General features: G+C 39.4%; 1 protein-coding gene across 1 annotated transcript in view; it reads right to left on the bottom strand.

Moving 5' to 3' along the window:
* LOC113658544 (dedicator of cytokinesis protein 3-like) overlaps nucleotides 1-14,006 on the bottom strand; it is a 66,189-nt gene that overhangs the window by 30,830 nt on the left and 21,353 nt on the right. Inside the window, exons 12-17 of the mRNA XM_027171083.2 lie at nucleotides 11,140-11,287; nucleotides 10,947-11,035; nucleotides 10,706-10,831; nucleotides 8,407-8,531; nucleotides 3,049-3,211; nucleotides 2,751-2,857 (exon numbers count right to left, since the gene is read on the bottom strand). Of these exons, the coding sequence (XP_027026884.2) occupies nucleotides 2,751-2,857; nucleotides 3,049-3,211; nucleotides 8,407-8,531; nucleotides 10,706-10,831; nucleotides 10,947-11,035; nucleotides 11,140-11,287 (758 nt within the window). The remainder of the gene's footprint in view (nucleotides 1-2,750; nucleotides 2,858-3,048; nucleotides 3,212-8,406; nucleotides 8,532-10,705; nucleotides 10,832-10,946; nucleotides 11,036-11,139; nucleotides 11,288-14,006) is intronic.

Below are 14,006 nucleotides of genomic sequence, written 5' to 3'. Positions count from 1 at the left end.
TAATGTCATCTACAAACATCATTGTCCACTGTGATTCCTGTCTGTCAAGCTGTCCTTCACCATAGCAAACAAAAAGGAACTCAAAGCTGATCCTTGATGTAGCCCCACCTCCAACTTAGACTCCTCTGTCTGACCTACAGTACATATCACTGCTGTCATATTCCTCTCATACATATCCTGAACTACTCTGACGTACTTCTCGTAACATCCTCATACAGCTCCTCTCTCATCACCCGGTCATACGCTTTCTCTAAATCCACAAAGATGCAGTGCAGCTCCTTCTGACCATTTCTGTACTTCTCCATTAACATTCTCAGAGCAAAAATTGCATTAGTAATGCTTTTTCTGGGCATGAAGCCATACTTCTGCTCACAAATATCCACTTCCTTTCTTAGATTAGCTTCCACTGCTCTTTCACAAACTTCATTGTGTGGCTCCTAAGCTTTATACCTCTGCAGCTGCTACTCTGCACATCACACTTGTTCATAAAGATCGGCACTAGAACACTTTTCATCTATTCCTCAGGCATCTTCTCCCTTTCTAAAATTATGTTTAACAATCTAGATAGAAAACTCCACTGCTGTCTCTCCTACACACTTCCACACCTCCCCAGGTATGTCATCTGGACCAACAGAGTTTCCATTTTCTTGATTCACCTCAGAGCCTTCCTCACCCCATCCTTTATAATCTTTCCTATTTCTTGCTCTACAATATTCACCTCCTTCCCCTTCATTTCCTCTCATTTTCCTCATTCATCGGCTCCTCAAAATACTCCTTCCATCTTCTCTGCACACTCTCCTCACCCGTCAGTTCTTTACCCTTATCTGTTGCACATCCTTCCCATCTCTATCTCTCTGTCTTGCTAAAAAGTCCTTCTCACCTTCCCTCATGTCTACCCTGGCATATGACTCATCGTACACTTTCTGTTCGGCCTTTGCCGGGTCCCTCTTCTCTCTGCACTGTGATTCCTTGTAATCCAGTCTACTTTCTTCAGTCCTTTCTATGTCCCACTTCTTTTTATCTAGCCTCTTTCTCTGGATGCTGTCCTGTACTTTTTAATTCCAACACCATGTTTCCTTATCTTCTTTTCTCCTTCCAGATGACACACCTAGCACTCTCCTACCTGTCTCCCAGATCACTTCTGCTGTAGTTTCCCAGTCACCTGGAAGCTCTTCCTGACCACCCAAAACCTGTCTCAGCTTCTGTCTAAATTCCTCATGACATTCTTCCTTTTTCAGCTTCCTGACCACCAGAGACATCCTACCCATCCAATGCTGTCTGGCTACACTCTCTCCTATCACCAATTTGCAGTCACTCTTCTACATAGAATGTCATCTACCTGCGTACTTCTACCTCCACTCTTATATGTATCTCTATGTTCCTCTCTCTTCTGGCAATAACTGTTAATTATAGCCATTTTCATCCGCTTAGCAAAGTGCACCACTATCTGTCCTTCCAAGTTCACCAAAACCTTCCCATCACCTCCTCATTACCTCTGTTTCCCTCACCAACATGACTGTTGAAGTCTGCTCCAATCACTACTCTCTCCCATCTGGGAATACTCCCATAACCTCATCTAACTCACTCCAGAATCTCTCCTTCTCTTCTTACTCACTGAAGACATTCAACACCACCCCTTCAATTTCTAACTTCAAACTGATTACCCTGTCTGACACTTTTCACCTCTAAAACAATCCTACCTCATTTCTCTTCCTATCCACACTATAATAAAACAATAAAAGTTTGTTTCCCCCTCCAATACTTTAGAATTAAAAACCTATTAAAACAAATTTAGAAATAAAAACCTATTTCTAGACTCATGAACTTTTCTTATTCTATTGGCAGATAATTTTTCTAAAAATTAAAATTAGCAAAATATTCTAACAAGAAAAATAGTCAAATATGTCTATAAATGTTTTTTTTTTTGCTGTGTATAGTTATATATAGGTTTATTTATTATAGTTATATCTTGTGGCGAGAGGAATTAGTGACAGTTTTAACCTTTTAAGGGATATTTAGCTGGTATCCACAATGACAAATGCTTATATTTAAAACATAATTTTAGTTAAGTAAGTTAAAAATATAGATACTCACACGGCTAGTAAGACAAAGTCTTTTGACACTGTACATCACCCTTGGTTATTGTTGTTTTAAGCCTAGATTTTTAACCCCAGATAAAGGAATGTTTCACACTTGTAATGTAGAAGTGAGGTTAGCACCACTTTTTACCCGGGGTTATGAAACCCTGCCCCAATCAGGGTTAGCAGCACATTTGTGTTGCCAAATGTGTACCTTATGAAATGTAGCAGCTAGATTCTTAGCAACAGACACCCATCAAAAAAGAAACAGCTCATGACAACAGGGCAACACTTAAAAAATAGCTCAGTAGTGTCAGGAGGCAAAACACTGTACATCATGGAAGTGTGTACAGTAGTGAGGGGGAAATACATGACACTGAGAAATGAGAAGTTATCAATAAATTCAACTATGCTACAAACCTAAAAAGACAGCAGACAGATGCAAAAGTGCGGGATAAGCCATTAATTAAAATGGTTATACTCTGTATTCATCTTATTGTGGTTGTTGACACACTGAATATGCAAATAAGAACATTTACCCAGGGTTTAGAAAAGTACAGACTTGAATGTCAAATTATAAATACCCACATATATTGGGCCAAGTTTGAGCAGGAAATGACCCAGGATTGACTACTGCAAGTGCAAAAAACCCTAATGTGTGTATCTACACACCTTATACACAAAAAGCTCATGGCACTCATCCCCTAAGGTGGTTCCATCCTCCCTCATGAGTGGAGTGAAAGAGAAACCAAACAGCTTCTTCTCTCCTTTATCTTTAGCTGCAGAAAAGAAAAACTCATAATTTTTTAATAATAATAAAACACATACATATATATATATATATATATATATATATATATATATATATATATATATATATATATATATATATATATATATATATATATATATATATATATAAAACTGTAAGTACATAGGACATGCGGAGTAGTAAACAGGCAATACTCACTGGAGCAATGTCTGAACTCAAATCGTAGGTGTGAGCCACGAAAGCGCTCAATAGGAATGGACAGTTTGAGGCTTTCACTCCAGCGAGGACTGTTATTGTGATACAGGACAAAAGAGCAATGCTCACTAACATTCGGCTCTCCACAGCCCACACTAATGCAATCCTGAGACAGAAGGATAGAAACAGAAAATATATAGATCTTTAAACCTTAGATTTTCATATACATTTCAGAGGAGCTTAAAAAGCTTTTCTCATATTACACTTACACAATTTTAAATAGTTAACTATCAAACTAGTTGGCTGTGATAACAACTGCATGACTGCATGTTTGGTGATCGTTAGTCAAAACACAAGAAATAAATTCTCGTGTGAATATGGTAAATACACTGTGCACAAGATTAGGAATACCTGAACACCTGTACAATTATGCAGATCACCTGGCAGCAGCTCAAAGCAAAAACTCCTGCAGATACAGGTCAAGAGATTCAGGTAATATTTAAACTAAGCATCAAACCAGAATGAACAAAAGTGTGCTCTCTTTGACTTTTACTGGCATGGTTGTTGGTTAAAGATGGGCTGCACTGAATATTTTAGAAACTGCTGATCTCCTGGGATTTTCACACACAACAGTTTAGAGAGTTTAGACAGACTGCTGTGAGAAAACAAAAAACATACTGTACGGGGAGGGCCTGCATGAGAGAGCAGTTGATAAGAGTGCTCAGAGAAAAATGATCAGACTGTTCTGAGCTAACAGGAAGTCAAATGTAACTCTATAAGCACTATTTGTAACTCTGTTGAACAGAAAAGCCTCTCAGAACACATCAAACCTTGAGGTGGAAGAGCTACAACTTCGGAAGACCACATAGGTTCCACTTCTGTAAACCAAGAATAATAATTAAACTAGACAGTTGAAGACTGGAATAAAACCAGGTAACATTTTTGTAATCTTCAACTGGTCAGTTTAGAGTCTGTTGTGTTTGAAAATCTCAGGAGATCAGAAAGCAGCCCACATGGTACCAACAACCATGTCACAGTTAAATTTACAGATATCAGACCTTTTCTTCATTCTGATGATTGACTTCTTTCTTTCTTATTTGGTTTAGTTTAATCTCGACACTACAAGGAGATAATAGATTCACAATCTATATTACAGGTTCTGAAAAAGGGTCACTTGTTTTACAAATGGGAAACAAATGCACAAACTTTTCTTATGTCTCATTCTTTTATCCATCGATTCCCTACAACGCTTATCCTACTAGGTTGCAGGGACCCTGCAGCCTATTCCAGGAGACTCAGGGCACAAGACAGTGTGCACCCTGGATAGGACATCTGTCTATAACAAGGCACAATTGCAGATGCACTTTTTCGTACACTATTATTCATACACAACAATTTACAGATGTCGATCAGCCTATAACACATGACTTTGGATTGGGGGAGGAGACCAGAGTATCCTGAAGACAATCCACATACAAAGAAAAGGCAGAAATCAAACTCACAACCTTGAAGATATGAGGCAGACATGCTATCCACTAAGCCACATTGCATTCACCCCTTCATTCATATATTTATTTCACAGATTAGTATTATAATCTACTATCTACTACCACTACTTTTCCACTACTAGAAAAAAATTATTTTTATGACTATTTTAAAATGTTACTGGGGTTGCAATCAAACAGCATTTTCAATTAAGAGTGTATGCACTATTATAATCTTAAAATCCTGACATGCTGCACTAAGCATAAGAATTCAAACATATAAAACAGACACATTTCTTTGTCCATTTTTTTCAATTACTCTCAGTTTGAATAAAGAAAATCTCTCATAAGCCCTTCTAACGTGAGCGTTTTATGTTTAAGACAATACCAGAACGTTTTAGAAAGAAACGACATGTCAGCCTATTTAAAACCGCTGTGCATAAAATTGCTAAACATTTTATAGTAATGCTGACTGTGCTCTAGGCTTTCTCGGCCGACATCAACTTTTAAATTCACTAATGCTCTCGTGGCTGAATGAACACAAATCCCCACAGCCTCGCTAGCCACAGTGCAGTGGAAAGCTTCCCAGAATAGTGGAGGTTATTACTGTATAACAGCAATGGGGAACTAAAATCTAGCCACAGGGGTTGCAAGCCAGTGATTTCTGTGCCAGTCCCGAGCCCATATAAATAGAGAGGGTTGCATCAGGAAGGGCATCTGGCATAAAGCATGCCAAATTTAAACACGAGAGTCGCCTGTGTGAATTCCATACCAAATCGGTTGAAGACCAGGTTAAGAACAACCACCACTGTCGACCTATAGGGTGCCGGCAAAAATTGGGCTACTGTTGGCACGAGGAAGGAGAGGCGGGTGAAGGGTTCATAGGCAGAGAGAAGAAGAGAGACACGAGTATACAGTGTTGCTTAAAAGTTTGTGATCCCAAAGTGAACCCAACCAAACAGATCAGACTAATATAATATACGTGGTAATTTTTTTATTCAATAGGACTTAAGAAAAAGATAGAAAGTTATTGTTGCTCATCAGGCTGGAAAAGGTTACAAAATCTTTTATAAAGTGCTTGGACTCATACAGATTCCGTACAAATGGAGAAAATTTAAGACCATTGGTACATTCACCAGAAGTGGTCCACCAACAAAGATCACTCCAAAAGCAAGATACAGTATGTAATAGTCTGTTGGGTCAGAAAAGAATACAGGGTAACTTCTAAGCAACTAAAGGCGTCTTTTATTTTGTCTAATGTTAATATTCATAAGTCTGCCATAAGGTGAACACTGAACAACCTTGGTGTGCAAAGCAGAGTTGCAAGGAGTATGCCACTACTCTCCAAAAAGAACATTGCTACCCATGAAGTTTAAAGATTAAAGAAGAACAAAGATAATGTTTTAGAATGGCCAGGCCAATGTGCTGACTTTAATTCAAAAGAAAAATGTTGGAAGGACCTGAAGCAAGCAATTCATGCGAGGACACCCACTAAAATCTGAGTGTTGAAACTCTTTTGTACTGAGGAGTGGACTAAAATTCTTCTAAACTGTTGTACAGGACTGATCAAAAGCTACCAGAAACTTTAATTACAGTTATTGCTGCACAAGGTTTTTTTACACATTGCTGTTTTGGTCATATGTATGCAGAAATATAGGAATTTCTAATGGGTAAACTTTCAAGCGACACTGTACATCTGAGAATAGTTAACGTTGCTCTTAACGTTGCTACAATGACAGGGAAAGGTAGAGAGCTGGAAGACATGTTGGAAGGTAGATATACTGTACTGTGTGTGCAGGAGACCAGGTGGAAGGGGAGCAAAGCATGTAGTATTGGGGAATACAAAGTGCTTTATTATGGTGTAGATAGGAAGAGAAATGGGGTAGGAGTTATCCTTAAGGATGAGTTTGTGAGGAATTTTTTAGATGTGAAAAGGGTGTCAGAGAAGGTAATCAATTTAAAGTTAGAAATTGAAGGGTTAATGCTGAATGTCATCAGTGGTTATGCTCTACAATTGGGCTGTGAGTTAGAAGAGAAGGAGATATTATGGAGTGAGGTGATGAGTATTCCCAGATAGGAGAGAGTAGTGATTGGGGCGGACTTCAACGGGCATATTGGTGAGGGAAACGGAGGTGATGGGAAGCTTTGGTGTTAAGGGAAGAAACCTAGAAGGACAGATGGTGGTGGACTTTGCTAAGTGGATGGAAATGGCTGTAGTTAATGCTTATTTACAGAAGAGAGAGGTTACATATAAGAGTGGAGGTAGGAGTACAAAGGTAAACTACATTCTATGTAAAGGAGGCAATCTTAGAGTGATTTGTGACTGCAAAGTGGTGGTAGGAGAGAGTGTAGCCAGAAAGGTGGAGGTGGGGCTACATGGAGGTGGGCCTACAAGCATCGGCTTTGACAGATGCAGTGAGACAGGAATTTCTGTGGACAATGATGCTTGCGGATGACATTGTGATCTGTATTGAGAGTAGGGAGCAGGGGGAGGAAAACCTGGAAAGGTGGAACTCTGCTTTGGAAAGAAGGTCAGTCGAAGTAAAACAGAATACATGTGTATGGATCAGAGGGAGGAAAGTAGAAATGTGGGGTTACAGGTGGCTGAGATCAAAAAAGTGCAGGAGTTTAAGTATTTGGGGTCAACCATCCAGTGTGATGGAACGTGTGGAACGAGTGGGTGGAGAAAAGTGTCAGGAGTGTTGTGTGACAGAAGAGTGTCAGCAAGAATCATAGTAAAGGTGTAAAAAAACAGTAGTTAAACCAGCTATGCTGTATGTTTTAGAGACAGTAGCAATAAGGAAAAGACATGAGGCATGGAGGTAGCAGAGATGAGGATGTTGAGGTTCTGTTTAGGAGTGACGAGGATGAACAGGATTAGGAATAGGCGCATTAGTGGAACAGCTCAGGTTGGCTGCTTTGGAGACAAGGTCAGAGAAACTAGATTGAGATGGTATGGACATGTACAGAGGAGGGAGAGTAGTTATATTCCTAGAAAGATGTTGGAAACAGATGGAGCTGCCAGGTAAGAGGTAAAGAGGAAGGCCAAAGAGGAAATATAAGGATGTGTTAAATGAGGACATGAATGTAATTGAAGCAAAAATAGAGAATGCCAAGGCTACATGCTGTGGATACTCCTAACAAGAAAAGCTGAAAGTTTGAGAAGAAGAAAAAGAAGAAGAAGCAATGGGGAAATAAATCAGAAATAGGGATGTTCACAAAAGCACATGTGTGTTCGTGGACACCTGGCCATAACGTGACATACGGCGTCAAGTCATAGCTGTATGTCACTTTATGGCCAGGTGTCCACAAACATTTGGCAATATAGTGTATGTTTCTGGCATAATAAAATGTTACAAAAGTCTTTTACTTCATTTGAACAGTACAGTTGACAGTTGTTAGTGTTTAGCATGTAATATATAGGCTATAAACTTGAATATATCCACTGTTTTATTTGGACAGTCCATATACATTAATGTTTAGTAGCTCTTTTGCTCTTTTTGTAGCTTGTAAATGTAGACTATACAATTTAAATATGTGAGACACAGAGAGAAAGATGGAAGAGAGAGAAAGAAGGAGAGAGAGAGAGAGAGAGAGAGAGAGAGAGAGAGAGAGAGAGAGAGAGAGAGAGAGAGAGAGAGAGAGAGAGAGAGAGAGAGAGAGAAGCTAACCTTCTGATGCTGCCACACATTATTAACAACATACAACATTTCAAAATGTGACAAATTGTATGTCAGGTCTAATTATTATCTACTGTATCAATTACAGCTATAGTAATTCGACTAATACAAATACATAACAGCTCTGCAAAATATTGTGTAATAGTAAAAGTTTTTTTATCCTTGTACACACACAAACACATTTATGTTAGACTTACCTTTAGTGTTTCTCCATCTGCATACAGTACATACACTGTCACCTCTATATTCTTCTGCACGCTCTTCCCTCCTCGCTCAAAGTCGCCACGCTCAAGTGTCAGATATATATCATTTCGGCTGTCTCCTGCACATGCACAAACACTCACTAAATAATAAATATTTCTGAAATTATTCACTGTAATATTAATTATAATTTTGACAAGTATGTGGTGCTGTCATGAAATCTGTGGTCACTGCATGAGTTCTGTGTTGAGATAGAGCCTCATTTCCAGTTTGGCAGCATCACTGTTATATTCGTTGGCGCATTATATTCAATGCATTTGGAGTATTCTTTGAAAATTCTTTGTGAGTCTTAATATGATGTGTGTCAAATTTGGTGATAATTGGACATGTTTTAAAAAATTGAAGAGCTGGAAAATTGAATAAAGAAGAATGTCATCTTGTCTTGAACCATGGAATTTGGAGGATGTAAACTTTTGAACACGATGAAATTATTCTAATATTTTGTCCTCTGGGAAACAGTTAAATATTTTAGGTAAAAGCATTAACACATTAAAATAAAAATAAGAACATTAAACAAATTAAACAATTTTCCTTAATGATCCTGTTTAATGTTCAACATATGGTGTTTCCTTATTGATTGATTTAATGTTTGTTTACACCTTTTGTAATAAATGTGTATGAGTACCTAAGTTGTCCTCAGTGAGAAAAGATGGATCTTAATATCATATATAAACAACTTTTCAAAACATAAAACCAGTCTTTGATCACCCAGGCAACACAGTATTAAAAATCAAGAATGTTGAGCTGGTTCATTTGGGTAAACTACACCGGGTTACATATGTAACCCAGTTCTGTGAGAAGGGAATGAGATGCTGCATCAGGGCTGATGCTATGGGAACACCTCTTTGTGTGCACACATGCCGATTTAATGGCACGTGACAAAGTGATTATGTGCCTGCAAGTCCATATAGGGGCATCTACGTCACATTACTCTATCTTCTTTTTGTCTGAAGGAAGGGTGAGTGGACACCCTGGGTGTAGCAAGTGACGGAGCATCTCGTTAAATGCTAAGGAAACCAAGTTACATGTGTAACCTTGTGTGGTTCCCTTTTGTTACCGTGTCAGGGCTGACGCAATGGGAATATCAATACCCATGCCGCCACGCACAGGTCAATGACTGAGCCAAAGGCCATGAGAGAGCATGAGCAGACTGGGAACGAAGCATCAATAACCCTTCAGGACCTTGGACCCAGGAGTGGGGTCCAGGTCCAGTTTATAGAACCTGATAAATGTGTGAGAGAACCATCCAGCAGAGAGGGTCAACCTGCCACAGCACAAATATCTTCAAGGGGGAGACCCCTGGCCAAGGCACTGGATGAGGCAATACCTCTAGTGGAGTTAGCACTGATGCCTAGAGGCGAAGCAACTCCACGCACCTCATAGGCAAGAAGGATGGCACGGTCTACAGGAAGGTCTCAGCTGCCTGGCACCATGCGGAAAATGAGAGACCAGGGGGTGCCTACCCAAGAGGTCCTCAAGGACAGGTTACTGGTTTGCAGCAATGTCGACCATGTACATATTTAAAGTAGACAGAGACAGGCCCAGAAAAAGGTGAGACTGCAGAAACTCCAGCACTGTACTGACCGGGCAGTGAACTGGATCCTGACAGCATTTTTTGCTGCTCCAGAGGCAGAAAAACCTCCACTTCAGAGCATAAAGCTTCCTAGTGGAGGGAGCCCTAGCATTCAATGCGAGAGGGAGAACCATAGTGGACAGTGGGTCGAATCCTCAGAATCTACCCCTAGTAGTTTAGTGAGGATTCGAGTGGACAGTAGGTTGAATCCTCAGAAACTACCCCTAGAAAGGTGGTTCTCTGAGGGAGAGGAAGGAAGGAGAAAGCACTCACATTTCTGTGTTCAAGCTGAGGCCTAGAGACCTCATATCGGCAAGCACAGCATCTTGATGACTGACCACCATAGGTTTTGACAGGGCCAGAATGGGCCAGTCATCCAGGTAATTCAGTACCCGCATGACCTAGAGACGCAGTGGTGCCAATTTCGGTAATGTGTATGGTGAAAGAGCTAGGCCAAAAGGAAGAACACAATACTGGCAAGCGCCGTCCCCGAAAGCAAACCTGAGAAACTTCCTGTACTCTGGCAAAATGCCTATTTGAAAAAAGCATCTTTGAATTCTATTGTCACACCACTTCTTGGACCTCATCTGAACTCTTAAAAAAATAAGACTGAGTCTTATGCATCTGGTCATTAAATGTTAACAAAAATCTGCCACTCCTACCTGGTAGAATGATATCAGGGAATCCAAGTTTACGTGTAAGAGTCACAGCCCCATTGAACAGCATCTGATTTTCTCTTCGCAAGGCATCTAGATCACCACGGAACAACTGCAGGGACACTATTAGACCTAAAAAAAACATATACACACAAAGAGAAATGAAAACTCTAAAGAGTTTTACTCTTATAACTTCTTGTTATAGAGTATCACATGGCATCTGGCATCAGTTCTTCCCTCAAATTACCATAATTGGTGCTTGGGGCTGAGTATTTTGTGCTGGACTTTCGGATGATGTTCTCATGGATCTGATACCACTCACTTTCATTGTTACAGCTAAAAAAAATTAATAAAAAGTAAACATTATGATATTAAACATATATATATACACACACACACAAATTACATACATACATGTGCAAATACTTGCACACACTCACGTGTAGATTTTTAGCACAAAGTCTTTTTCCTCTTTTGGATCTGTTATGGAGCTGAAGACATCAGTCATGGCCAGTGCAGCACAGCCATAGGGTCTTCTGTAGTGGACATGTGGGGGGCCTTTCTTTGAGTCATTTAGCAACATACGACCTTCACACACAGAACAGATCAATCACAATTATTAATATTTCTTTTACAAATTTTACATACATATTTTGCAAATCAAAAACATTTAAAAAATGTCAAAAAATAAATCAAATGCTCTCTGAAAAATGCTTGATAGACCATATAGTTAATATCAGCAGAATTCAAATAACGGCTTAAATGATTTAATAGTGGGTCAACAGTTAAGAAAAGTTAAAGCTCTGGGTTTGAGTTCAGAATTCAGGGACACATACAGTGGTGTGAAAAAGTGTAGGCACACTTCCTGTTTTTTTATTTTTTTGCATGTTTGTCACACTTTAATGTTTCAGATCATCAAACAAATTTAAATATTAGTCAAAGATAACACAAGTAAACACATCATGCAGTTTTTGAATGAAGGTTTTTATTATTAAGGGAAAACAAAATCCAAACCTACATGGCCCTGTGTGAAAAAGTGTTTGCCCCCTAAGCCTAATAACTGGTTGGGCCACCCTAAGCAGCAAGAACTGCAATCAAGCGTTTGCGATAACTTGCAGTGAGTCTGTTACAGTGCTGTAGAGGAATTTTGGTTTACTCATCTTTGCAGAAGTGTTGTAATTCAGCCAAAATGTAGGGGGAGCGCAAACGCCTGAGGGGAGTGTGAACACTTTTTCACTCAAGGCCTTTTGTGTTTGGATCTTGTTTTCCCTTAATAATAAAAACCTTAATTTTAAAACTGCATCTTGTGTTTATTTAGGTTTGACAAATGTGCAAACAAAATAAAAAATCAGGAAGGTGGCCAACACTTTTCACAACACTGTAGACACAGCGCCCACACTCAATTTGGTCCTCATCGGTGACCCTGACTTGTGGAGTCGCTCAGAGGTCTCATCTTGGCCAGATGTTATTTTCTCTGTACATGCTTCCATTGGGGTTAATTCTAAGGGAGTATGGCATTTCATCTAACTGTTATGTAGATGACATGTGGCCTTATCTGTCATTGAAGTGAATTGATCCCAGCTCAACAAATGTATTGCTGGATGGCCTAAAAGTTATCCAAGCGTGGATTGCCTTGAATTTTAATGAGAAAACTGAAATTGTGATATTTGGTTCAAGTAGTTTACAAGTGCCCCTTAACATGGAATTAGGTTCATTACTTCCCAATATTAACACCTCTGTTAAGGATCTGGGTGTAATCATGAACAGCATCAGTTCTGAATTTTTTAATCAAAGGCTTTTATCTAAGGTAAACCTTTCTTTCAATTCAAAGACTTTGTAAGGGTTATGCATATTTTCATCTCCTCTCAGTTAGACTATTGTAATGCCATTTATATTAGTGTCAGCCAGGACTCTCTCTCATGCATTTGGTGCATAATGCTGCAGCAAGGCTATTGAAAGGAGTGCATAAGCGTGATCCTATTTATCCTATTCTAGTCTCTCTTCATTGGATTCCAGTGTGCTTTAAGATTGATTGTAAGGTTTTAGTGTTTGTTTATAAATCCTTGAACGATCTGGCCTGAACTTATCTTTCTGATCTTATTAAACTATATGTTCCATCAAGGCCCCTAAGGTCTGTGGATGACTTGCAAGCATAGGGGGATCAAGCATTTACAGTTGCTGATCCTAAGCTCTGGAATTCATTGCCATTATTGGTGAGGCTGGAACCAACATTGTCTGTCATTAAATCTAGTCTTAATACATATTTGTATTCTTTGTCATTTAACACAGTTTAGATGTGAGTTGTTGTCTTGTCCTTTGTGTTGTTTTTCTCTTTTTGAAGTCAACTTCAGTTGTGTAAAATGTTCTTTAGAAATAAACAACTAAAAACTAAACTAATCTAGAAGATTAGGGGTTCAAGTCCCTCTTGAGCAATGTCATTAACCCTCTCTGCTCCAGGACCACTACACTAAGGCAGACCCCATTCTCTGACCCCAACTTCCTGATAAACAAAGAATAAAATCTCATTGTGCTGTGATGTAACAAATTAAGGCTTCTTAATTTGCAAATCTGATTACATATGGCTCTTTATCAGCTTATTAATCTTTTAATTGAGAGCACATTTATGCATTTTGATCTGGAATCTTGAGCTATCTTTGAAGTTATTATAAAACAGACTAGTGGGTGGGAATTTTTGTCCAAGCTTGTGAGGTTGATTCATCATTTCACTCAAATCACTGCTTGTTTCAATGTTTTTATGACAGGTACATAAATCAGATCTGTTCATATGCTATTTCATTTGCTCAAAATCTGCACCATATCGACAGTGTGTCAGAAAAAGTGTATCTTCAGGGATAAAATCCAGACCCAGATGCAGGGATAAAATTCATTCATTTTCTACCGCTAATCCGAACTTCTCGGGTCACGGAGAGCCTGTGCCTATCTCAGGCGTCATCGGGCATCAAGGCAGGATACACCCTGAACGGAGTGCCAACCCATCGTAATACCGGAATACCCTGAGGAAACCCCCGAGGCACGGGGAGAACATGCAAACTCCACACACACGAGGCAGAGGCGGGAATCGAACCCCCAACCCTGGAGGTATGAGGCAAACGTGCTAACCCCTAAGCCACCGTGACCCCCCCCCCCCCCCCGATAACATAAAAGTTGTTTATTACAAAAAATAATCAAAACTACAAACATATGGAAAAACAGAACAGAAACCAGGAGACAAGACCACAAACCAAAAAGCACACAAGAACAAGGACAGGTATATTTAAGGAGGACAAGGAACAGGCATGCAGAGGCA

Source organism: Tachysurus fulvidraco, chromosome 14, assembly GCF_022655615.1.
Source record: "Tachysurus fulvidraco isolate hzauxx_2018 chromosome 14, HZAU_PFXX_2.0, whole genome shotgun sequence".
NCBI lineage: Eukaryota > Metazoa > Chordata > Actinopteri > Siluriformes > Bagridae > Tachysurus > Tachysurus fulvidraco.
This window is presented reverse-complemented; position numbering and strand designations above follow the sequence as displayed.